The sequence below is a fragment of the Melanerpes formicivorus genome, unplaced genomic scaffold (genome assembly GCF_026170545.1).
Source record: "Melanerpes formicivorus ecotype bairdi unplaced genomic scaffold, bMelFor1.0.p_v2 SCAF_36, whole genome shotgun sequence".
In the NCBI taxonomy this organism is placed as follows: Eukaryota; Metazoa; Chordata; class Aves; order Piciformes; family Picidae; genus Melanerpes; species Melanerpes formicivorus.
The window spans coordinates 3,396,427-3,420,872 of record NW_027142388.1 but is presented as its reverse complement, the minus strand read 5'-3'; the positions used below and the strand labels follow the sequence as shown (position 1 = coordinate 3,420,872).

Here is a 24,446-nt window from a genome sequence, read left to right as displayed (position 1 = left end):
GGGCGGGGGCCTGGCGGGGCGGACAGGAGGGGAGGAGAGACGGAAGCCGGGAGGCCGCTGAGGTACCGTCCCCGAAGGGCGTGCGGGGAGTGTCTGTGTGCAGCGGGCGGGCCGGGGCCAGGGCATGGAGCGGTGGGTCGGGGCTGCAGGGGGCTGGGGCTCCCTCTGGGGAGCCGGTTGGGGTCGCTGGCAGGGCTGGGAGCTCCTGGCCGCCTGCGCGGTTATCGGCGCCGTGGGCTGGCTGCTGCGGCTGCTAGAGAGGAGGCCGGGGGGCCGCGAGGCGCCGGAGGCGGCCATCTCTTCCCCGGCACCGCTGTCTGCGCGGAGCCGGCGCTGCAGCGGGAGCCGCCCAGGTGAGAGACTCGGGGGAGCACGGCGGGGAGTGGCGCTGTCTCTTGCTCTGAGAGACCCGGCGGGGCATCGGGCATCGGCCAGGGAAGCCTTCGGCCGCCTGGGCCTTCCTGCCTCCACGGCCCCCGGGGGTCTTCTCCCACGGGCGAAGCTCAGAAGTGCCCGCCCGCGGGCCCCGCCGAGCCCGGCCCCGGCCCCGCAGCAGCGGCCCTGCTGCGCGCGCCGACCCCTTTTTGTCACGGCCGGCCCCCGGTGCTGCTCTCCGTTCCCCTCGCGCGCCCCTGCGCGGCTCGCGGCGGCGGGCCGGCTGCTGCCTGCTCCACCCTTCTCGCGCGTCCCCGCTCTCTGCTGCCTGAATCCTGCCCCACGCCCAGCCTGCCTTCCCTTACTAGCTCTAGGAATACGTGTTTATTTCTCCTTCCTGAGAAGTCATCTCTGCTGTTGTTGTTGTTCTCTTTTTAATCCTGCCTTTTCTGTAGCTTAATGCAAGTTTCTTTTGCGGTTGTTTTGCTGCCACGTAGTTCATAACTGTTGGCTAATTTGGCAGCAGGCAGCATGGACTATCACATACCCGCAGCATAGCAACAATTATTCTGCCACGTGCGAGTCCCAGCAGCCAAAATATGGCCAGAGACAGAATGTTTCTCGTTCAGTTCCTGCCTCAAAAAGCAAAACTAGTGCTCTCTTACATCCTTAAACATCAGTTGTTCATTCATGCTAGTCTTAATTTTTTTGGAAACAGATCCTGCTGTTTCATACTGGTGCAGTAAGACGAAGGAAGTACATCTCATATTAATACTTTCAGGGTTTTGGTTCGTTTGGAAGAAGCTTTGAACATTTGTTTGCTGTTGGTACAGTAGTTATTTGTATTTGTAAAGCAAGACTGTGTGTGCAAAAGTAGAAGAGGTGCGTGCTTCAGTGCTGGCTGTGCTATGGATCATTTGAAGTTATGTAAAATGTGCTCTGAGGTTCAAGTAATCACCTTTTACATGTGCATCTAGCAACAGATCAAATGAAGCTGTGGATGCCCTCTCCCTGGAAGTGTTCAAGGCCAAGGTTGGATGTGGCCTTGAGCAAGCTGGTGTAGTGGAAGGTGTCCCTTCCAACCCAAACCACTCTGTGACTAACTTAGGCAGTTTCTGAGCTTTGCAAGTCACGTCTTTTGTACAGATCAAAACAGGTGACACAGTCAAAAAAATTAATAAATGCATGTCCACGTTGGCTGAAAGCTTAATTTTGGAAGACAAACATTTGATGCAAGTTCTCTCTTTCAAGTAAATTTTGAGGCTCATTAAAATTGATGGCATTCTGTTTGAAAGATTTTTAGACATGCTGTGAAGCAGTGGCACTGTGTCAAAGTGCATGTATGTTTCAACACACTTGGTCAGTGAAAATGCCTTTGCTTTGGCATTCCCAGCAACTCTGATGCTTTGAGAAACTAACCTGCTGCTTCAGGACAGGAAAATAGTTGTCATCATGAAAGAAGTTGGGAGGTCAGTTGAGTATTGTTTCTGTGACAGCTGAGTGGCTGTTGCCATTCCAACAATGTTTTTCCTGTTTCCACAGCAAGCTTACTGTAGAAGACACTTTGTGCTAGCAGTAGACCTTAAACCAAAAACTGATTCCTTCTGTTGGTCTGCTTTGTCATTTCACTCTCCAGTTGAGCTTTGCCAGGGTTGTAATGGACATGGAAAATAATTCAGTTTTATTTTTTGCATAGCTGAGGAATAAAATTGAGGTGCTAAGCTCTGTCAAAACATAAGCTACCAGAGAAATCACTCCTTCAGGACATTTTTTACTTAACCACAAGCCAAGAAGAAAGACTTCCTGTGTGTACCAGCATTCTCCACATATATGAATTATACAGGTGTATGTGTCTGCTCTTCTGCAGAATGATTGTGTTGGTTCTGACCCCCCAGAAAGAGGAGAATTCCCAGAATTATTTCCTTAAGATGTTATCACAGTATCACAGTATAACTAAGGTTGGAAGAGACCTCGAGGATCATTGAGTCCAACCTGTCACCACAGACCTTGTGACTAGACCATGGCACCAAGTGCCACATCCAATCCCCTCTTGAGCACCTCCAGGGACGGTGACTCCACCACCTCCCTGGGCAGCACAATCCAATGACAAATGACTCGCTCAGTGAAGAACTTTCTCCTCACCTCAAGTCTAAACCTCCCCTGGTGCAGCTTGAGGCTGTGTCCCCTTGTTCTGGTGCTGGTTGCCTGGGAGAAGAGACCAACCCCTTCCTGGCTTCAGGTAGTTGTAGAGGGCAATGAGGTCACCCCTGAGCCTCCTCTTCTTCAGGCTAAACAATCCCAGCTCCCTCAGCCTCTCCTCATAGGGCTTGTGCTCAAGGCCTCTCCCCAGCCTTGTTGCCCTTCTCTGCACACATTCAAGTGTCTCAATGTCCTTCTTAAACTGAGGGGCCCAGAACTGGACACAGTACTCAAGGTGTGGCCTAACCAATGCAGAGTACAGGGGCACAATGACTTCCCTGCTCCTGCTGGTCACATTATTCCCAATGCAGGCCAGGATGCCGTTGGCCTTCTTGGCCACCTGGGCACACTAATGGCTCATGTTTAGGTGTGTTTTCATTGAGTTGTTTCTGCAATAAACTTTTTTTTTGTGTGTTTTGTTTATGTGTTTGTTTGTTTTTAGTTAAGCTCTCTCAGAAAGAGAAGCCTTAGGACAGCAAGTTTTGGTATTGCAATCGACCTCAGGGCCACATTTTATCCTTTCATTGAAATGTAATAGTAGCATTTTTATTTATTTGTTTATTTTTAAATAGAGGCTCTCAATAAAAAAGTGAGAAGATCTTTCACATCTGTCTTTGTAGTCTTTTGGGTAAATCAGATCATTGTAACAATGAGGTTGCTTGGAGGTTCAGGAATCATAAGGGAGCTAGAATACCTTGGGGAGGTAGCTCAGCAGCATCAACTGTGATGTTGCTGCAGTGTGGACTTATATTTTTTTCCAACTGAAATGCTCTGATTTCCCATCATTTAAGTGAGGTTTCAGTTAATATTCATTAAATATTCAGATACTCAGGTGTGTTCTCTAACCCAATAAACTTGTATGCTCAAAAAAATGCAACTCTCAAAGGAAATGGCCCTCCAAGAAAACAAGCCTCAAGCTCATACAACTATCCAGTTGGAATAATAACTGAAAACCCACTTCAGATTTGGTGCTGGCATCTTTTTCTGTGATATTTCTTTTTAGAAATGTAACAGTTTTGAAGTCAGGTTTCAGTGCAAATTTTGTTTGGTTGTATTGTCTATTGGTAAAAGTCACAAACACTGCTGAATGTGTTTGGGTTTAATATGTGAAAAGCTTAGTTCTTTACTGGTGATTTAAGACCCCAAATTGTGTCCCTTTTGTTGATTTGTTTAGTGATGCTGCTGTTGGCAATATACCTGGGAAAATGAGGGAGTTTCATAGCATCATAGTATCAGTCTGGGTTGGAAGGGACCACAAGGATCATCCAGTTCCAACCCCCCTGCCATGGGCAGGGACACCCCACACTAGATCAGGCTGGCTAGAGCCTCATCCAGCCTGGTCTTAAACACCTCCAGGACAGGGCCCCACCCACCTCCCTGGACAACCCATTCCAGGGCTTCACCACTCATGGTGAAGAACTTCCTCCTCACATCCAGCCTGAATCTCCCCACCTCCAGCTTCATTCCATTCCCCCTAGTCCTATCACTACCTGATATCCTGAGAAGTCCTTCCCCAGCCTCCTTGTAGCCCCCTTCAGATACTGGAAGGCCACAGTGAGGTCACCTCTGATCCTTCTCTTCTCCAGACTGAACAGTCCCAACTCCTTCAGTCTGTCCTCATAGGAGAGGTGCTCTAGCCCTCTGCTCATCCTCATGGCCCTTCTCTGGACATGCTCCAGCATGTCCATATCCCTCTTGTAATAGGGGCTCCAGAACCGGATGCAATACTCCAGGTGGGGTCTCAGCAGAGCTGAGTAGAGAGGGAGAATCACCTCCCTTGACCTACTGGCCACACTTCTCTTGATGTAGCCCAGGATCTGACTATATTGTGAGTCTGTGATGAAGATGCAGTTCTGGAATTACCTCTGAGTTTGTACACTCTAACAAAATGAACAAGTAAGTTACTGGCATCCAGTATTTGGAGTGCTGCGTCCTGTGCTACGTTAGGGTGCAGCAATTCAGTGTTCAAGCCTCACATTAGTTTCCCCAAGGTTCTTGCCCATCAGAATGGATGTTCTGACTTGTGTTAAGGACTCCTTGTGCACCCTCTTCGTACAGCAGGAGAGCTCATAAGTGGGGGACGTTTCTCATGATTTGTGCATCCACTTTTGAGGAGGTTTATTTTGAAATTACAGCTGATGCTGATTTCATACCTGAGAGATTGCTTGGTCCCTAGTGGAGTTAGATTAGGACCTGTGTCGTTACAACTATAGCCTGATGAAAAAATAAATGCAGAGCACTTCATGTGGAAAAGTTACAAATGTGTGTTTGGTAGTCTTAAGTGTCATATACCGAGGATGGAACCTGCAGTGGGAAATAAAGTACTAAAAGTGCTATACAGACCTGTCAAACCTGTACATCCCATAAAATGGCTAGTCAGTGAAGGAAGCCTGAGTTTAAGGAGGCAATGAAAGCAAGCTGAAGGGATGCAAAACCAGTCATCCAACCTAAAGCTGTCCTTTCCAAATAGCAGGAAAAAGGCACAGCCTCTGTGGATACATGGATGCAGTATCTGATGAGATAACTTCAAGGCTTCTTGTGTTCTCAAGCTGCCCAAGTCCTGATTTTTTTCAGTAGTGTTTTCCACAGCAGGAAATGTGTATTGGCATCATTGGTTTCATATCTTCTTGCTGAGCATCCAGAGGTGGTAAATGTGTGAATTACACATCGGGTGGTGAGCTGGTGGACTTGTAGTATCATACAAGAGGGAAGACGTTTCCTTTGGAAAGGGAGATGTTCTTCCAGACCCTGTTCTTTTTCAGAGAGGGGAAATCTGAACAGATGGGCTGTTCTTCCGCTGTTTGCTCTGAAAACGGGAGCTGGGAAACAGCATGTTGTGTAAACAATACCAGCCCCGCATCGTGGCCAGAGACAGGCTCCCCTGGTTGCTGCATCATACTTAAACCTTATGCTTTTGTCACCTAGAAATTCTTAAGGAATTAGCAGAAATAATGCTGTGCTCTTAGCTTTGGATGCTGCCTAACCAGAGTCTCTTCCTGGGGCTAATTACTCATCCTGTTCTTGTATTCCATTCAGACTGTACCTTTCTTGGCAGAAATCAAATGCTTCTCAACCTGCCCTAAATTTTTATGCACAGATACTCTGAGTGTAATTTTCAATCCAAAAGAAATTTGGAGAGGACAAAGGAGAATAAAATTGAAGCTCTAAATACTCTTTCAAGTAGCTGTGAGAGGAGAGGAAATAAACTCTTGCAAGAAGTCTGATAGCTTAAGTTGAAAAATATTTTGTCCTCTCTGCAACTGTAATCATTTGTTCAGAATCAAAAAAACCATGAGACTTTTCCCCCTGGTTTTAATATAGCATTTAAATAGCAGAGGGAAAAAAAAAAAAAAGTAGTGTTGCTCTTTACAGTTTCTCTCCTGTCTTTTCTGCCTGTAGGTGAGATAACAATGGATGCAATATTATCCCGACTGAAGCAGCTCAGCTCTGATGAGCTTAGAGAAGAAATTGTAAAAGCAGGACTGAAGTGTGGGCCCATTACCTCCACTACTAGGTTTATTTTTGAAAAAAAATTGGCTCAGGCATTGTTGGAGCAGCAAGGAGGTTCAGAGGGCAAAGGATCTCTGTCAGAGGAGGCTGCTGGAAGTGCCGCATCTGATAGCAGCCGGGCAGAAGCACAGAAGGCTTTGAAAGGCACCGCGGTGAATCACAACAGTCACGGAAGTGCTTCTGAAGACACAGACTTTGGGTACTGTGTAGGTCTGAACCCTCCAGAAGAAGATGATGTGATCCACATGAAATGTTCAGCTCCTGTCTGTGGAGCAGGATATGTTGATTCACAAATTAGTACTCAGGCACTGTCCAAAGAGCCTCCATTGTTCTATGGTGTTTGTCCGGTTTATGACGACATTTTGGCAAGAAATGGTAAATATTCATTTTCTTTCTTTCCAGTGATAAGCTTTTTGCAGTCTTGTCTAAATGGACATTTTTCTGCATAGCAGGTGATATGAACACCACTGTATTCATGTTCAAGGACTACTCAAAGCATTTTTGTGTGTTTCTCTAAATAGTATTTGTTGGATCTGTGGCATAGAAACACTGTTCAGAGACATCTCAGGTGTTCTGCCGTCAGAGTTGATACACTTAAGGGTCCTCTGCTTGAGGTAGCTCAGATGAAGAAAGTTATTTCCTTCTGCTACTCTAATGCCCATCCTGTGTCTTCAATCTCTCTCAAGAATAAAAAGTAGTCCTACAAAGAAACAATCAAAATCTATTTAGACTGTCATTAGTTGAAGCTTAAATGCTCCCTTCTAACAGAGTTTTGTATTTTCTTTCCTACTTTAATGCCAAATGGTATCTAGATGGATCAGTCATTTGTCACATGTTGTTGATGAGCACTGCAATAAGCAATTATTAAACTCCCAAGTGGTGGGATTACAGTAGTGCATATTCTTTCTCATTAGAAGGATGTTCAGATGTCTTAATTTGAACAGATAATATTGATGCAAATGGAGAGGAGAAAGAAAGATTTCATTAACATCCAAGGCTCTGTGTAGAAGTCTTAACATTGTGACCATGGATCACAGTTGATCTTTCTGGACAAGAGAACATGGAAAGTGATGCAGGGTGAATTTGAATTTGCTTGTGAATTGAGTTTGCTTGTCACAATGGATGTGAAACACTTCTTTGCTGGCTCTGGCCCATCTGTTAAGATGTTCAGATATTGATCTGAATGGCCAAAGACCATACAGATAGCACCTGATCTTAGCTGGAGCCTGTAAAATTCTTCTACTCCATTTTCAAGAGAGAAAATTTAAAAGGGCTTTTGAGTCTTACACCAGTTTGAGACCAAAGCTGGCAGGATAGTCTGAGAATTTTGTAATCTGTTTCTAGGAACAGACCTGAGATTATTGAAATAATCATTTCACTTTGCTTGTACTTTGTTGCAGAGAGAATACATGTTTATGAAGATAAAAAGGAAGCTCTCCAAGCTGTTAAGATGATTAAGGGTTCCCGTTTTAAAGCTTTTTCAAACAGAGAGGATGCTGAAAAATTTGCTAAAGGCATCTGTGATTATTTCCCGTCTCCCAGCAAGTCTTCTTTATGTTTGTCTCCTGTGAAAATGACATCATTTAACAGAGGTAAGTTCATCTCTGTAAAGGAGATGCAATATACACTCTGATATTTGTTTGTGAGAGTAGAAGCAATAACTTCATAACCAATACACCAACAGACAAAAATTGAAGGGGTGAATCATCTTCATAAACTGAAGTTCCTTTAGAGTGGTGGTGTTTAAGACAAGCTGTAGACAAATGTTAGATCACAGCTCCAGAGCTTTCTGACCAAATGAAATGACTGTATGAGTAGATATGCCAACCAGTATTTAATGACATTTTTCTGTGAAAGAAGTTTGAAACAGGCAATGAAAAGTATATTTTAATTTTGGATTCACATCTCATTTTACTTCTGTATAAAGTTGTACTGGGGAAGTCAGCCTTAAAAAGTTAATTGATGGTTTTGCCAAGAAAGGAGCACCAAAGTTTATGTACAAGAAGTAGAATACGTTGGAATCCTGCTGTTTCTTCTGTAAAGAACTACCACAGAAGTAAACCAGAGCCTCAGGAATCATGTGAAAATCTGGGGTCTGCCTTTTAAAGCAGAAGATTTGGCCTGCAGTGTATGGTCTTTGTGGTCTGTGTTATGATAAGCTAAACAGGTTCCTCTTAAGAGCAATTGTTATTCTGGTTCATGTGAATTTTACACTAAAAACTGTTGCTATTCTTCTAAAGCTGTAGTGTTGGTGGTGGCTTTCATGGACCTACTGCTTAGCAGTCTGTGGTTACATTGGGCAGGGTTTGATTTTACTCACAGACTGCAGGATTTTCAGGTTTGACCAAGACACTGATAAATTTGCACAGTCTATTGAAACTGTCCTTAATTATTAAGTAAGTTCATAGGTCCAGAAATAAAGTGGTAACCACTGAGCATATTTCAGTGTTCCTACTTGCTAGATTAAAAGGATTCAGTCACAAAACTGCAAAAAACCTACTCAGAAAATTCTTACCTCTTGTTGAATTCTGCATTTAAGCTTGGAGGAAGGAGAGTAGTCATTTTAAAGTTTACCTGTCCCTATTAAAGTCTGAAACAGTTTTACAAGATGATTAAGTCTTACTCCTCTCCCTCCCTATTACTAACTACTGATACTTTTACATCTCTGGTCATTGACCTCATTTTTTTTTCTCTTGTACGTGAAAGCTGCAAAGTTAATGCACGTAGATAAAAAGCTTACTTTCATATGGGTATGAAAACTGTGATCACTGAAAAGAGTGTATCTAGAAATAGATTACTTTATGTTTTGACAGATGGCTTATGTTCTCCTGAGACTGAAACTGCTAATAAGGAGAGAGCCAACAGTTATAAAAGTCCACGTACTCAAGATCTTACTGCTAAGCTTCGGAAGGCTGTGGAGAAAGGAGATACTGCAACATTTTCAGAACTTATTTGGAGTAACCCCCGTTATCTGATTGGGTCAGGAGACAACCCAACAGTTGTACAGGTAAAAATAAATAGAAAAATCCAAGTTCTGGTTAAGTGATTTAGCTTTGAGGCCTGCTAAGCAGAACTAGAAGGACTGTTGTTGCCTACTCTTCCTTCAAGAGGTCTTGTTTCCACTAGCGCAGAGTTTCTCGATGTTTATTGGTACTAGGTGAGAGCTAAGAGGAACATGGCAGAAGTCTTGTGTAAGTCACCCATCATAACTGAGGGTTCGGTTTGCTCTAGAAGAGCTCAAAATATGTGTGCAGTTCTTTGGGGGAAGAATAGTATTGATCTCCTTAGAATGATTCTAGTCTTTTAAAAATAGAGTGATTCGAAAGAAGAGAGCAGTGCTTCGGCTGTGGCTGAGGTTCTAAGGCACTGCTTACCTAGGCACCAGACATGCTTTGCAGCCAAAATCTTGTGTGTAAGGTACCATTTAGCAGATGCTAGCAATCTTGCTTTAACAGATGCCTTCTGTCAGGCCAGCTTTGTGAAGGTCTTGAAATTTTGTGTGTAAATAGTAACAGCAAAACTAATTTTTTTATATATATACATACCTGTGCTTTCCTGCTTGACCAGTTCCTATCTCCTCTTATTATGTGATGTCTGAATATACCTTCTCTGCCATGTTTTTGCCCTAGATGTAAGAAAAGACTCTAGCTGAGTGTCAGAATAATTTTGCTGCTTGTAAGAATGTGTGTATAAAGATGCCTGTCTTTACAGTGTCCTACAATTTGCTGCAGTTTTAGAATCATAGAATGGTTTGGGTTGGAAGGGACCTTAAAGATCACCTAGTTCCAATCCACATGCCGTGGGCAGGAGCACCTTCCACTAGACCAGGTTTCTGAATGTTTATGAACTACTTTATAAACATCTTTTCCATAACCACCCCTCCTCTCAAAAAAATAAATCTAAATACCAAACTCAGCGTGGAAACCTTTCTATTTTCAGAGTTAAATCAGGTGAGCACATGGGTGTAAGAAAGCTGTGTCTGTTCAGTCTAATGTTTGTCCCTGTTTTCCAGGAAGGGTGCAGGTACAATGTCATGCATGTTGCTGCCAAGGAGAACCAAGCTGGTATCTGCCAGCTATTACTGGATACTTTGGAAAATCCTGAGTTTATGAGGCTTATGTATCCAGATGACGATGATGTAATGCTGAAGAATCGCATCCAGTACATTGTTGACCTTTACCTTAATACACCAGATAAAATGGTAAGGTTTGAGGGTTTGCCAGTTTCTTAGTCTTATGGAAACAGCTGGAAGCTGTTAAGGATGTGTAAGGGAGAAGGAAAACGAACAGGAGACTTGTGGCAGAATGAGCTATTAATGAGTTTTGTTGGTTTTAATAATCATTGTTCTGCAGTACAGTGGGAAAAGATCTATTAGGAGCTCTCATACTTAGCCATGACATTTATTTGGGATTGACCTCATTGTGTTTCCAAATAGATGTGAATTTTCCCTTTTTTTCCCCCACTGCAGGGATTTGATACTCCTTTGCATTTTGCCTGCAAGTTTGGGAATTTGGATGTTGTTAATGTGCTTACCTCACATCCAGCTATTGTAAAAAATCCAAGAAACAAATATGATCAGACTCCAGCAGAAGTAAGTCTCTCCATGTCCACAACACACCCAGAAATGTTACATCTAATTATTTTTTTTCAAGTTCAGAGATACTAGTGTCATAATAGTATGTAAATCTTTGAAATCAGTGCAAGTATTTTACATTGTTTGGGGTAACGTTCTAGATTTTATGTTTCACTGCCCTTACCCTGTCTGTTTTACAGATATGGGTGGGTTTTAGTGGTTTGTTCTACTGTGAGTTGTAAGTACTGGGTGAGATGGGTAGAGGCCAGTAATGTAACTGATTGCAGTTGATTTGAGGGTGAAGTCTTATGCTCTACTAACAAACACCTGAAATTTTATTAACAGGTAGTTTGTGAAAGAAGCAAGAATAAATCTGCAGAACTGAAAGAAAAACTAAGAGAGTACTTGAAAGGTCTGTATTCAGTTTTATGCTCTGTCAGGCCTGCATTTTGCCTCTTTGCTGACTCCCATTCTGTTTTGTTTTCTGAGAGAAACTCTAAAGCTGGCAAGGAGCAGACAACTTCCTGTCTTTTAAATTAGTCAGAACTCTTGCCGTTTGCCTCACAACATTATCCTACCTTGCTCTGTAACACAGGCATGGCCCTTACTTTACTCAGCCAGCCTGAAGCAGAAAGTTCAATCTAAAAGCAAACAAAAGATCCTGACAGAGCAAGAGATTTGTTCCATTGGGGGAGTCTTGTAATTTCTTTGACAGAGAGCTTTTCATTGTGGGTTTAAGCAAAAGGAGATTTTGAAATTTGTTGATGATCCTTAGTGAAGGGATGCATGTTTCAGTGCAGGTGTTTGTGTGAGAGAAGGGAGCCTGTGCTGAAAACCAGTCTGTAAGAGGGCTGTGAACGGCAAGTAGTTTTACTAATGAAGTCAAGTCAGATGGCTAAGTGTATGAGTGTATTGATACTCTAGGAAGAAGGAGCAGGCTGATGCAATAAATGTGTTAAGAAAGCTTTTTGTTTTATATTTCAGGTCGATACTATGTACCACTCTTGAGAGCAGAAGACAATTCTTCAGCTCCTGTCATTGGTGCTCCATGGTCACCTGATCAGACAGATGATAGCCCCCAAAGAACTTTATCTAAGTACACTGGCAGCCCCAAAGATCCAGTGTTGTCAATAAGAGCATTTGCAGGCCCCATGAGCCCCTCAAAGGTAAGGAGAGGACTTGCATATAACTGTAATGTTGTGACCTGGAGTGCTGTCTGCAGCTCTGGGGCCCCAACAAAAGGGAGAAGTAGACTTGCTGGAGCAGGTCCAGAGGAGGGCCACCAAGATGTTCAGAGGGCTGCTGTGAAGAGAGGCTGAAAGAATGGGGGCTGTTCAACCTGAGAAGAGAAGGCTCTGAAGAGATTTAGAGCTGTCAAAATCTGAAGGAGACCTACAGGAGGGCTGGGGAAAGACTGTTTAGAAGGGCTTGTAGAGATAGGATGAGGGGCAGTGGTTTGAAACTGGAGTGGGGAGGTGTAAGTTGGACATCAGGAGGAAGTTCTTCACAGTGAGTGGTAAAATACTGGAACAGATTGCCTAAGGATGTGATTGAGGCCCTGTCGCTGGAGGCATTCAAGATCAGATTGGATGTGGCCCTGGGCAACCTGCTTTAGTTGGAGGTGTCCCTGCTGATTGCAGGGGTGTTGGGTCAAGATGATCTTTGAGGATCTGTTCCAACCTAGTGCAGTCTGTGAGTCTGTGGTGCCTTTATTTTGTTGTTTGGGTTTTTTTCTCATCAAGGACCATTAGGAGCTCCATCCATGCTTCGTTGTGTGGCGTAGCCTGCTCCTGTTAGAGATTGTGGCTCTCTTTTTCTTGATGAGAAAGAGGAGCATAGAAACTTCTAAATACTTTTTGTTGCTGAAAACATAGAAACCTGTGGTATAAATAAGAAGAGTGAAAGTTCAGTCACAACAGACTTGTTTAGTTCTCTTTCCTGTTCAAAGAGTGCTCTTTGCAAACCTTTCATTGTCTTGCAGCTAATTGCTCCAACTTTCTAATCTAAAACAGTCTTTCAATGTGGCTGTGAATCTGGTTAAGAAACATAACAGTATTTTTATCTCCTTCCTAGAAACTGACAGTGATGTTAGAAGCAGTTTGCCACCTCTGGGTGCTGAATTAACCTTACCCTTTTTTTCTAAATGGGAAAACTGATGAGCAAGGGGTAGCTGTGGGGAGTGTTCTGGAAAAGTGTTGCTTGTGCAGTAGAAAAGCCAAGTCCTTATTTTTCAGGAGGAATACTTGGACAGCAGCTTCACAGAGTATAAAATTATAGACATCTCTTTGACTCATTTGTTTAATGTTAACATGCTGGATTATGACAGCTTTAGAAATAGTGAATAAATACAACTGATGACTTTCTGTTATTTGATGCTTGAATTCTTCTAGGACAGAGTTTAAAATAAAACCCACAACTTAATGGTTTTTTCTTCTAGATGTACACAGTGCTCAGTTCTCCTGAGCAGAGGTAAAAATATTTTATACTCTGAAATGCTTTCCCTAGAGTGTAAACTGTGCATAGTTAATGCTGTATTTTAATTGCTGGCAGATACCTTTAATCTCTTAGTGTAATTCTTAGTCATTGTTGCTGATTTTTGTCATAGAAAGGCACAAAGGTTGAGACTTTACCAAAACACATTCATTTATTTCCTTTAGGAGTTCAAATTCAAACTTCTGAATATACAAGGAGAGTATATTCTAATAACTGTAGCATGGCATGAGATTTAACACATCCAAGTGCCAGGTTCTGCACATTGGCCACAGCAACCCCATGCAGCGCTACAGGCTGGGGTCAGAGCGGCTGGAGAGCAGCCAGGTGGAGAGGGACCTGGGGGTACTGGTCGATGGTAGGTTGAACATGAGCCTGCACTGTGCCCAGGCAGCCAAGAGGGTCAATGGCATCCTGGCCTGCATCAAGAACAGTGTGGCCAGCAGGAGCAGGGAGGTCATTGTGCCCCTGTACACTGCACTGGTTAGGCCACACCTCGAGTACTGTGTCCAGTTCTGGGCCCCTCAGTTTAGGAAGGAGGTTGACTTGCTGGAACGAGTCCAGAGAAGGGCAACGAAGTTGGTGAGGGGTTTGGAACACAAGCCCTATGAGGAGAGACTGAGGGAGCTGGGGTTGCTTTGCCTGGAGAAGAGGAGACTCAGGGGTGACCTTATTACTCTCTACAACTACCTGGAGGGAGGTTGTAGACAGGTGGATGTTGGTCTCTTCTCCCAGGCAACCAGTACCAGAACAAGAGGACACAGTCTCAGGCTGCACCAGGGGAGGTTTAGGTTGGATGTTAGGAGGAAGTTCTACACAGAGAGAGTGATTGCCCATTGGAATGGGCTGCCCGAGGAGGTGGTGGAGTCACCATCATTGGAGGTGTTCAGGAGGAGACTTGATGGGGTGCTTGGTGCCATGGGTTAGCTGTTTAGGTGGGTTGTTTTGGTTGATAGGTTGGACGCAATGATCTTGAAGGTCTCTTCCAACCTGGTTTATTCTATGTAATTCTGTGTATACATACAAAATACCACCTTTGCATCCTAGAAACCCGTGAACAAGAGAGCATTTGTCATCAAATAAATTTATAATAACGTGGCAGAATTAAAAGGCAGAGTTCCCTGCTGCAAAACAAATTAAAAGCAGGCAGGCTTAGTATCAATACAATTTAAGATGATTGCACATTATGATCCTTACTCTTCTAATATGCAGTTACAAGATCAAAGTAACCAGTGACACTGGGAGGAGTCATTTTAGAGCCGGTATGAGATTCTCTGCAGCTGGAGTTGAGCAATACTTGTGGCAGAACTTGAGCCTGTTTGCTTGTAGACAGCACACAGCTAAATGTGTTACATACCTATGGAGAAACAGTTAGCCACCACTGGGTTAGCTTCATACTGTGAAGAGGGGGGTGTTTAAAACATTGTTTCTGTTTTTCAAAGGCTGAAGAATTCCGCAGGCTTTGGAAGACTCCACCTCGAGAGAGAGCTGGCTTCTTTCGTAATGTCAGGAAATCTGACCTGGAGAGAGGTGTTGAAAGAGTTGGAAGGTATCTAAAAGACTTATCAGTATAAAAAAAAATAGCAATGGAGCAATGAAAAGCAAAAGACTTGTGCTGAGAAGTGTGGGGTTTTTTTACTTACTGAACAATATCCTAGGGCAGAAATATTTTATGAAGTGTATTGTGCTTGGGGTAAAGAAAACAGCTAAAAATGTGAGAGCAAGCTTTCTCAGCTTTGAAAATAAAGATCCTGTCGTTGAGGGTTTGTGTATGTACTTTTCTCAAACATTTAGCTGGCTGCTTTGTCAGATGTAAAGTTACAGGCAGCCTGCTTTTACTTGCAAATTGAGGGCTTGTTAGAAAGATAGCAGAACAAGAAGATCCTAACACAGGTGTTCTGCTTATAAAAGCTGTGTCCTTGTTGTTGCAGTACCTTGTGTCAGCAGTGTATGGACACCCTACCCCCCCATATCTTATTAAAACCTCATAAGATTTCTTTCTTTGAAATAACCCCTGGCTTCTTCCTACCTTCTGCCATTCCCAAGTAGGAAAAGCTATTGAATGGAGGAGTTATTGTTCAGGTCATGCCTCCATCAGTGGGGATTTATCTCTACCTGGTGTCTAGATACAAACAGCTTAAAAATAGCAATATTCATGGTTCTAAACTTAAGAGTAATAGTTTAATGGAGTGGGCTGCCCAGGGAGGTGATGGAGTCACCATCCCTGGAGGTGTTCAAGAGGGGATTGGACGTGGCCCCTGGTGCCATGGTTTAGTAGTCATGAGATGTTGGGTGACAGGTTGGACTTGATGATCTTTGAGGTCTTTTCCAACCTTATTGATTCTATGAAATTTGATAAACAGTACAGAAAAAAAGATGTGAACTAATTCTGTGTTTGCTGAGGATGTTCATTGTCGCTTTTGCAGTCTGTTGATTGTTGTGGAATTGTGTTGCCTAGATGCACTTGTATGCTCCTGTTAATAGATGATAAAAATGTGTTCAGAATGAAAAACAAAACAAATGCTTGTCAAACTAATCTGTCTGTCCCCACAAATGATTCGTTCTATTTTATTTATTGCAGGGAGTTAGCTCATGAGCTGGGGTTCCCGTGGGTTGAATACTGGGAATTTCTGGGCTGTTTTGTTGATCTGTCTTCCCAGGAGGGGTTGCGAAAATTAGAAGAGTACCTGAGCCATCGGGAAATGAGCGAAAAGGCTCAGCAAGGAACAGGGGAAAATGAAACCTGCAATAGATATAAAACTCTGCATCTTCCTGGTAAGAAAAGGGCAAATGCGACAAACAACGGGGTGCACCTGGGGAGAAGCAGGAGAGAAGCAGCTTGGTGCCCAGGGGAAGCATTTACCTGTGGTGGTTGCTATTATTAATCTGCTATCCAAACAGCCTGATTGTAGTGCTGAAAATGGAGCTAACAATGCTGAGTGCAGGAGAATTAGACCAGACCTCCTTAGCTGTTAGTTACCTTTCATATCAAAGTATTTTGATTGTAGGCTCCAAATGAAATTCCCATAAGAAAACCTCTATCTTCAGTATGTTTTCACTTGGAGCATTTGGGAATTCAGCTTGGAGTACAGAATTTTGTAATCCACAGATAGAGAGTAAATAACTTCTTAACAGAAAAATCATTCACAGTTGAGGGTGAGAGATACACCGAACAAAACTCAGGAAAGCTTTTGTGCCTTCTCAAATCAGTGCTTGCCATGGTGCACACACACGTTGCTTATGGAAGGTGCACACAGGTCATAAAGCTTTGTGCTATGTCTGATGATAGATCTGAAGTGGCTCTCATAATGGAATAAGCCTGGGCTGACAAGACCCTGAAGGATGGTTGTTGGACTAGTCATAAGCCTTTGTGCTTTGGAAGAGATGAAAACTTAAGCTGTTTGATATTAGTAATATTTTCCTGCCTTATTCTGCTTTATCTTGAGCTTAGCCTTTGTCACTGGTTAATGTTTGAAGTGAGGAGTGTGGGAAATAGAGTTCTCCAGTAGGAGATAAAAGGTTATTTGCAGAAATGATACAGATGTAATTTTGCATTTGTAGCTTTAGTTAGGTTAGTTCATGCTCTTGCAGGAACAAAATTAGAGAGGGCTTCGATTAATAGGCATAAAAAGTGTGGATTTCTTGCTAGTTTGTTTTGGTGTTCTGTTGAAAGTCTTTTAATATCTGTTGCTCTTACTAAAATTGTTTACAGGCAAGAGTAAGAAATGCTGCAATTCTATTTCTGTTGGGGCATTTTTGGATGAGGATGATGATGACATGAGCTTAGAAGAAATTAAAAACAGACAGAACGCAGCACGGAACATCAGCCACCCTATAGTGTCCCAGGAGCCCAGCATCAGTGAGATTGGAAATGCCCAGTGTGATATCTTGTCAATGGAGAGGGCAGTAAACATCATAGAAACAAGAGATCACCCCAGACACTATGAAAAGGCAGCTTCTTCCAGCAAAAATGGATTCTGCAATCCTGTGGCCACCGAAAGGATGAAGGGTGACCGAAAGCATTTGCGTGATGGAGGAGGATGCCTTGGATCGTCACCTGTCTCCAATTTAATGTCAGAATTTGAAAGTCTCTCTGTCCAAGAGCAACAGCTTGCAGGAGAATCAAACACAATTGGTGCAAAAACTGAGGAAGGGAGAGTTGTGGCTGAAGGAACGAGTCAGGGGAGAACACCCAAGGACCATATGGATAAGGCCTGCTCTGCAGTTTCACTGGCCAGTTGTTCTGAGCCAGGTGTTGCAGGTAAACCTGGAGAGATCAAGTTAAGGACAGAACACAAAATACCATTAGAAAAGGAGAGGCTGGTCGTGGAATCTGGAATTCAAACTAACGAGGCACAACAGCGTCAGGAACTTTCTTCCCAGAAATTGTTTTCGAAGGCATCGCCCGCAAATGAGACTTGGAGGAAGCTGTTCCTGCTTGGGTGAGAATTGGCTTTTCTGACACTTCATTGTCCTTTGGTTTATGTATGCAAAACAAGTTGGGTTTTGTTACATGGCAAAGTTGAGATGATGTGATACTGAGCAACTCTAGTTGCAGTCAGCTGGAGTGCTTCACTGCTTGGACAGTAGTCACATGGGGATGCAGCTAATTGCCTGAACAGCTTCTCTAGAACAGAAGGAAAAAGAAGAGAATTCTTTGATTCCAAATCACTTGCAGTTAATTTGCTGTTTACCATTCATCTGGCAGGCTTGCAACTCCACAGCATGCCTGACTTAGATGAACAAAGTGTTTACTGCACTCTTGGGATGTCCTCAGATTACATCTTCAGAACTTCTGTTTTATGAAACTGCTGTGTGATATTGGTGAGGCTGCTGGAGAGAATTCACAGGGAAGCTGTGTTTAGAGGGGAGCACGAGCAGTGTGTTTGCTTGTATCAAAAATACGCGGTTTGGAATTGGGCTGGTTTATTGCCTGAACAAAAGCATTGTTCCCTTCTCACCTAGTCCTGTTTCTGTTCTAGGGAGCAGCCCTCAAAGCTGGACAGCGATGTCTTGGCAGCTATAGAAGCAGTGGAGGTCGACCCACAGAAGTATCCCTTTGTTTCCAGATGGAAACACATGGTGCAGTCATACTCCCCATTGGACAGGCAAAGGTATGGCTGCAAATTCAGCCAAATGAGTTGAAAGTGTTTTTGTAGCAGGTCAGCTGCAGAACAGCTGCAGTAGCTGGAATTTCAGGCCTTGGTTTTTATGAGCAACTGGTTTTAAAAATTCAACTGTATTAACTACTGGTATGCTTCTGAAATCAATCACCAAGCCTATTGGGGCTGGCATCTAGTAACAAGGAGTGTTTACTGGTGCTGCAGTCAGATTCCATCCACAACACTGCAGTTCCAGATCACTTCAGCATATCTGCACAGACAAATCAGACAAGAGGAAGATCTCAAAAGCAAGCTTTCTAGTTGGCAGATTCCTGTTTGCAGATGTGTTGCTTTCTGTGCGGATCCCTCATTGGTCTCAAGGGTAGTTGTGGTGTCAGTTGGTAATTCACTGCTGTTGGGGACACAGTGCAGGAATGTTGTATTGCTTTGAGGTGCTTGGGTTGTGCAGTGATGGTAAAGTGCATTTAGTATCATCAGGCATCCCCAGTGCCATACAACAGACTGAAAGGGGGCAGAAAACCCTCCAGTGCCCTGTACTGACTTGTTTTCTCATGTTGTTTTTGCTAGCTTTCACAAATGCATGAAATCCCAGGTATTATGAGAACTATTTTCACTAAGAAGTTGTCAGTAGAAGTGTTAAACATTATTAAACATGGTGCTTTGATTCTGAGATCTAAAGCACTTCTCTCCTTATTGCAGCTTTCTCACCAAATGACTTCTTGTTTCTTTCAGCTGGCCAAGTTCAGCACAAAAGGTGAAGCTCATGGCTCCTGGCCTTCCAAATGCTTCAGTGTATTCTAATTCAGGAAGAAATAGTCCCATAACAGGAAGCCCAGGAAAATATGGCAATGCCACCTCGTTCTTTCCAGACCCTGGGAGTCCTGGGCGCTACAGTCCAGCTGGTGTCAACCATGCTCTGCTGAGACCGCGTTCTTCTTCAGAGCCTGCTGCCCACTAAAACAAGGTTCATCTTCCTGGGACTTCAGTTGCATTTTCATTGGTAGAGTGGAGGAAAAAAAACTACAATGTTACTAAAGTGACATGAGGTTTGTGCCTGGCTATTTATTTTTCCTCAATGGAGGACAAACATATGTTCAAAAAAAGAAGTTGACTATATGTCTTTATGCCATACATGGGATAGAATACTGGTGATATGCAAGAAGTTAGTGACAGTGCAGTTGTCCTGTAGCTATGAATTAACCCTCGTTGCCAGTAAAGCAGTGAGCTGAACCTTTACTTAGAAGTGGTGGGATTTTCCCCTCACCAGTTGTCATTGTAATGAATCTCTTAGCCCTCAACTGCCTTGCTTTTGCTGGGGTAGTCTGGAGGAAGCACATCATCAGTAAAGAGAAATCTTAGGGGAGGAAATTGATGGCAAGAAATAAAACCTTCCTCTACATGCAGGGGGAGTGCTCAAAGTTGAAGAGCCTAAAACAAAACCTAGGTGATGACAGCTTTGTTGTGCTGAGAATGACTCTGATAGGTTGTGCATAAACAAAGTGTTTATAGCCAGCAGTTGGGTGTAGAGGGTTGAATACACACACACACACTTCCCTATTTGTGTGTATTTATGCACTTACTTACACAGAAAACCTTAAGCCTTTGCTTTTAAAACACCGTGACACCACTTGAGTGTTTTAGTCAGGGGGCACTAGAGAAATGAGTGGGGTTCCTTTCAGTGGTAGTGGGAAGATGTTAAAAAAAAAAAAGCTAAGTTAAAAAATCAGCTGGTTTCTTTTCCCCACAGCAGCTTTTTAACATGAGCAGATGTTAATAGACCTTGCACAAAAACACATCAGCAATAATTTGACCAGTTTTACCAGCAACGTAACCTAAATGGTCTACCTTAATGGTCTAGTTTGTAATGCAGTCGAGTGGTAGTCAGTGGCCCAGGGTGTGGCTCCTTAGTTCCCAACTGAAAAGAGGGAGGAATAAGGAGGACAAGTACTTGTATTGAAATCTAAGCTCTAGTCTTGATGTGTTTTTGTTAGAGCAGTTCTATGCTGTAGCCTTCTGCAAGAATGACTTGTTTGGACAGTATAATGCCCAGACTGAAGAATGCTTTTCAAAACTCAAGACAGTTTTCCATCAAGCTTAATGGCTGTAATGTGAGCAAAGGGTTCCAGAAACAGAGCTCTCTAGTGCTGAGAGCACCCTCGTTAAAAAGAAAGCAAGCATCTAACAACCTACATCTGAGCAGTGCTGGTAAAAAAGGGATGGATTTAGAGTCACTGGTGCCACGCAGTGAGGGAGAAAGCACAGAACCACCCTGGCCACAGGGTGTTTGTCTAAACCCCTGTGGTTGTAGGCGGGATGGGGCCATGCAGGACTGGTTGCTCCCTTAGCCAGCAGCGCAGGGGCTGGCTTTGGGCAGGCTCTCAGGCTGTTGCACACGGCATTGACTGTTGGTACACAAACATACACCCCCTGAACAGGTTCGTGATTGGGAACTAACCTGACACTGCACTAATGCTTTTGCAAGCTCGATAGTGCCTTTTGTAACGTCCTTTTTTTTTTTCAATTGAATTCTTGTTCTTTTAGAAGTTTAAAACAAAAGTGGTATCCACTTACTATGGGCACATAAGATCCAGTCTTGATTCTGGGCTTTCCAAACAGAACCTGTTTTAATGTCTCTTTCTATGTTTGGTTATTCGGTGCACAGCTCTCTGCTGGGGGAGAGCATTCCTGGTTTAGGAAAGGCTTATTTACCTCTCTATAACAAAGCCTATTTCCAGTGAACTGGACATGAGGAAGAGCTATTTTACACAGGTGTCATTCAGTGCTACTCCAGACAAGCAGCTGGGCTGGGTGTAATTCTTTTTAAGAGAGGTTTTAGAAACTTGAGACCATTAACCAGCTGTTACCAATAATGGACTTTTTCAGGTGCAGCAGTCTCTGTGGTCTCAACTTTTTTAGGTCCCTAATTCCTAGAGTTTTATTTTAAAGTTTTTTTTTTTGTTGTTGTTGTTGATTGGTTTTAAAAGGTTTTTTAATTTTAATAATTTAATGTAAATGAAGTCTTTGTCATTCTGGAGAAATTATCTGACTGATGAGTAATTGCCTAAAACAATGTTTCAGATTCATGTGCTAAGTTGCTGTGTGTGCAGCCGCTCTTCTCCACCCTGCTCTCTCTGGAGCCATCCTATTGGCCTTTTGGTAGGAGTTTGTTCCAGAGCCAGGAGCCTGACACTAACACTCTAGGACTCATTCCTTTTTGCCCTACCTTTGTTACACACTTTCTTTTTTTACTACTATGTAACTGTATATTACTGGTATGTACATGCATACAAACACACACACTCCTCTCTCACACGTCACCAAACCCCTGCCTGTCACTTTGTCATTTTTCTTTTGGTTGGGTCAAGAGAATATTTTAAGTTGTATTATATGGTGTGCATTAGTCCAGTTGTGCTGCATCTCAAGAGGTCATTTTTCTAACAGCCATTGCTGTAGCCCTTCGGTCATTTGTGATTGTGAAGACAGCTCTTCCACACTGAGCCTGTGGAGACACCTTACATGAGGTTCATAGTGTTTCAATTGTCTTTTCATGGCCAAAAGGTCACTTATAAAGTTGCAAAAGTTCAGTTGTGGGGTTTTTGTTTGTTGTTGGGTTTTTTTTTAATTAACCAAATGCCACATTAAACCTGCAGTCACCCCACCTGCTGTTCAAAGATGAATGAGTAGCTGCAAGTATCACACTGCCTGTAGTGTGGGACACAGGGGTTAGGAGCTGGGTTGGGATCTTGACATGGCAAATCCCTGCTTTGTCTAGGCCTTACTGACACAAGTACTTTGGTGTGTGTGTGCACAGTGACATGGGGTTGTGCCACTAAAGACTTGGACGTTCCAAACCTTGAAAAGGCAAGCAGTGAAAGCACTGTAAAAATGATGTATGTACTTAATGGTGAATTTCCTTCCCCCTCACCCTTAAGTGCCCCTGCAAATGTTGTCAGTTTATTTCTGTACACAGGCAAAGAGGAGTTGTGTCCTCTGGCTGCCCACCAGGAACCTAGTTATTGGCATGGGAGTGTAAAGGGTCTGTATGTTAAGAGGGTTTGTGTACACACACACACACACAAATAAAAATGCACAGACTTCTCATCTGCCTGGCTTTCATGCTCCTGTTCCATGCTGTGCTGACAGAGCCCTGCAACTCCCAAAAGCCAAAGGGTGTACCTGGGCTTGGGCAGTCCCCTCCTCTACGCTGCTGTGCTTGCACCCACCTATGTGTAGAGGCAGTTTGCTCTGGGCCAGCTGCTCTCTCAAGCTGGACCTCCAGCCTGTTAAGGAACAGTTGCTCTGGGCACTGTCTGAGCTGGCAGAAGCACACCTCACTGCACACCAGGAGGCAGTCACACACACTGCCACTGAAGAGACAAGACAGACAGGCAAGTTGTTTTATTCAAAATGTTTAAAAAGTTAATAGATAAAAACTGATAAATTATTCTCATTGCATCCATGAGATACATTGTGATGGTTTCCTCTTGCCCCCACACCTTGCGCTACACAATGATCAGGTTTTGTTCCCCCCCTAGCCCCAGTTTCCCTCATCCTGATGTAGCAGTCCTGTACCAAGCAAACCATTAAACCTTATCTCATGAGGGTGTGTGCCATGCTTGTGCTTCACACAGCTGACAGGAGTGAGTGTAGGATCTCATGGACATTCTCAGTGCTAAGAGCACCTGTCAAACAAGTTATTTGTGTTTGCTGCCCTATGGCTCGTGCTTTCTCACCCAGACAGGATGGGTACAGTGACATTTCCCAACATTCCAGGTATTAAGTGAGCTCACTTACTACTCTGATTCAGGTGCCCAGCAACCAGCCCTAAGAGTAAATGCTTCTGAGCCCTCCCCTCACTACAACACCAAGTTCTTGGCCACCTGTGCATTTCCTAGAGCAAGTCCAGCAGGCCAGGGCTGTACAAGAGCCACATAAAGCATTCTGCCTGACCTCTGTACTACTCACTTGGTCTAGAAAAGTCTTCCCACAGACGTTTTTATTCTTCAGGTACCAGCAATTTGTCCAAATACTACAGACCCTCTGACCTGAAGTATCTTTGCCTTGAACCCTGCAGTGTTAGTTCCCCAAGAGCAGGACATCAGCAAATGCTGATCAGTAGGAACCAGCACTCAATGCCAAGTCAGCAACTGGAAGCACTTTCAGAAGGTGGCTGCTTTCCTTCCATCTCACTGCTATAGACATCCCCACATCCTGCTACAGATCAAGTTTTAGTTAAAGGCTTTATGAGACTGAAAATCATCATTCAGAATAAAGCACTTCCTGAGGATGGAGAACACTTAGTAGAAGCAGCAGTTAATTCTAGCACCACAGCTCTGGAGCAAAGAGCAGGGGGGTTACCCTCTGCTTTATGCTTACAATCTCTAGGCACAGTTTACATGAGCTTTTTGGAGGGCAGAGGGGAACAGTGAACCAACAAACACATCCTCAGCAGCTTACAAAAACTGAAGCCTTATCCCTTTGTTCCTTGAGCAGCAGAATACCCTGTTTGTCACCTCCTCTGCAGGGGCTGAAACCAGCTGGCTTGTCTTCAGTTTTAGCTGCAGTGAGCTACAAGGCTGTTCCTTCCAGAGCCCACACCAATTGCTTTCCTGCACAAGAGAAATACCCACGAGAGCACGCTTTGGTTATAGAAATTCACACGGGGGGGGAAGGTCAGTGCTCTTGCAACTGCTGAGCACACAGACATTCAATCTCTGTATTCCACAGCCCAGCTTTGCATTTTGGGGAATACTTGAGGACTGGACAGCTTCAAGCTTACAAAGATTTTGTCTTGTCTGGACTGAAAGGCAGATATGAGTATGTATGAAAGGGGAAGGGGGCTAAGGGATGTTTTGAAGACGGCATCACACCCCAATGTAACAGATAAAAACCTAGTGGTACCATAGCTGAATGACTAGTGCAAAGAGAGCAGAGGCAGCTGCTGGCCAGCCATCAGTTTGGCTCATTCAGGTGCGTGTGATTTTATCTGGAGGCATGAAACCTGTGTCACCCAGCGTTCGAAGTGCCACTCGCCCGTTGGGCCGGATCACCAAGTGAGTTATGCTGCCATTGTTGAGAGACATTCGTAGCCAGCCTTCTGGGGGAAACTGCAGTGCTCTAGCAAAACCAAAAGAGAGAGTATTAATTCATAAACAGGTAGTAACATGACCTCACAG

General features: G+C 43.7%; 2 protein-coding genes across 4 annotated transcripts in view; one reads left to right on the top strand and one right to left on the bottom strand.

Annotated features, from left to right (window-relative positions):
- The first annotated feature begins 8 nt into the window (after positions 1–8).
- ANKLE2 (ankyrin repeat and LEM domain containing 2) lies at positions 9–23,297 on the top strand. 2 transcript variants are annotated; one of them, XM_068157332.1, is made up of 13 exons: positions 9–62; positions 5,974–6,459; positions 7,485–7,676; positions 8,898–9,091; positions 10,097–10,285; positions 10,553–10,675; positions 11,003–11,069; positions 11,642–11,823; positions 14,590–14,696; positions 15,729–15,922; positions 16,860–17,589; positions 18,130–18,261; positions 19,003–23,297. In XM_068157332.1, the coding sequence occupies exons 2-13, from the start codon at positions 5,985–5,987 to the stop codon at positions 19,226–19,228; spliced, it is 2,811 nt and encodes a 936-aa protein (XP_068013433.1). In that variant the 5' UTR covers positions 9–62; positions 5,974–5,984; the 3' UTR covers positions 19,229–23,297. The 2 variants fall into 2 exon arrangements, with proteins under 2 accessions (XP_068013433.1, XP_068013434.1); XM_068157333.1 differs by lacking the exon at positions 9–62 and adding an exon at positions 110–353.
- The window catches only part of PGAM5 (PGAM family member 5, mitochondrial serine/threonine protein phosphatase), a 10,736-nt gene continuing 8,943 nt past the window's right edge, over positions 22,654–24,446 (bottom strand). For both annotated transcript variants that reach the window (XM_068157335.1, XM_068157334.1), the window contains exon 6: positions 22,654–24,387. In XM_068157335.1, the coding sequence (XP_068013436.1) occupies positions 24,237–24,387 (151 nt within the window). In that variant the 3' untranslated portion in view covers positions 22,654–24,236. The remainder of the gene's footprint in view (positions 24,388–24,446) is intronic.

Bases quoted from the DNA above. Each gene is read 5' to 3' on its own strand.
- ANKLE2 (XM_068157333.1), top strand. From the start codon at position 125: ATGGAGCGGTGGGTCGGGGCTGCAGGGGGCTGGGGCTCCCTCTGGGGA. The intron at 7,677-8,897 runs GTAAGTTCATCT...ATGTTTTGACAG, and splicing joins AATGACATCATTTAACAGAG to ATGGCTTATGTTCTCCTGAG. The intron at 9,092-10,096 runs GTAAAAATAAAT...CCTGTTTTCCAG, and splicing joins ACAACCCAACAGTTGTACAG to GAAGGGTGCAGGTACAATGT.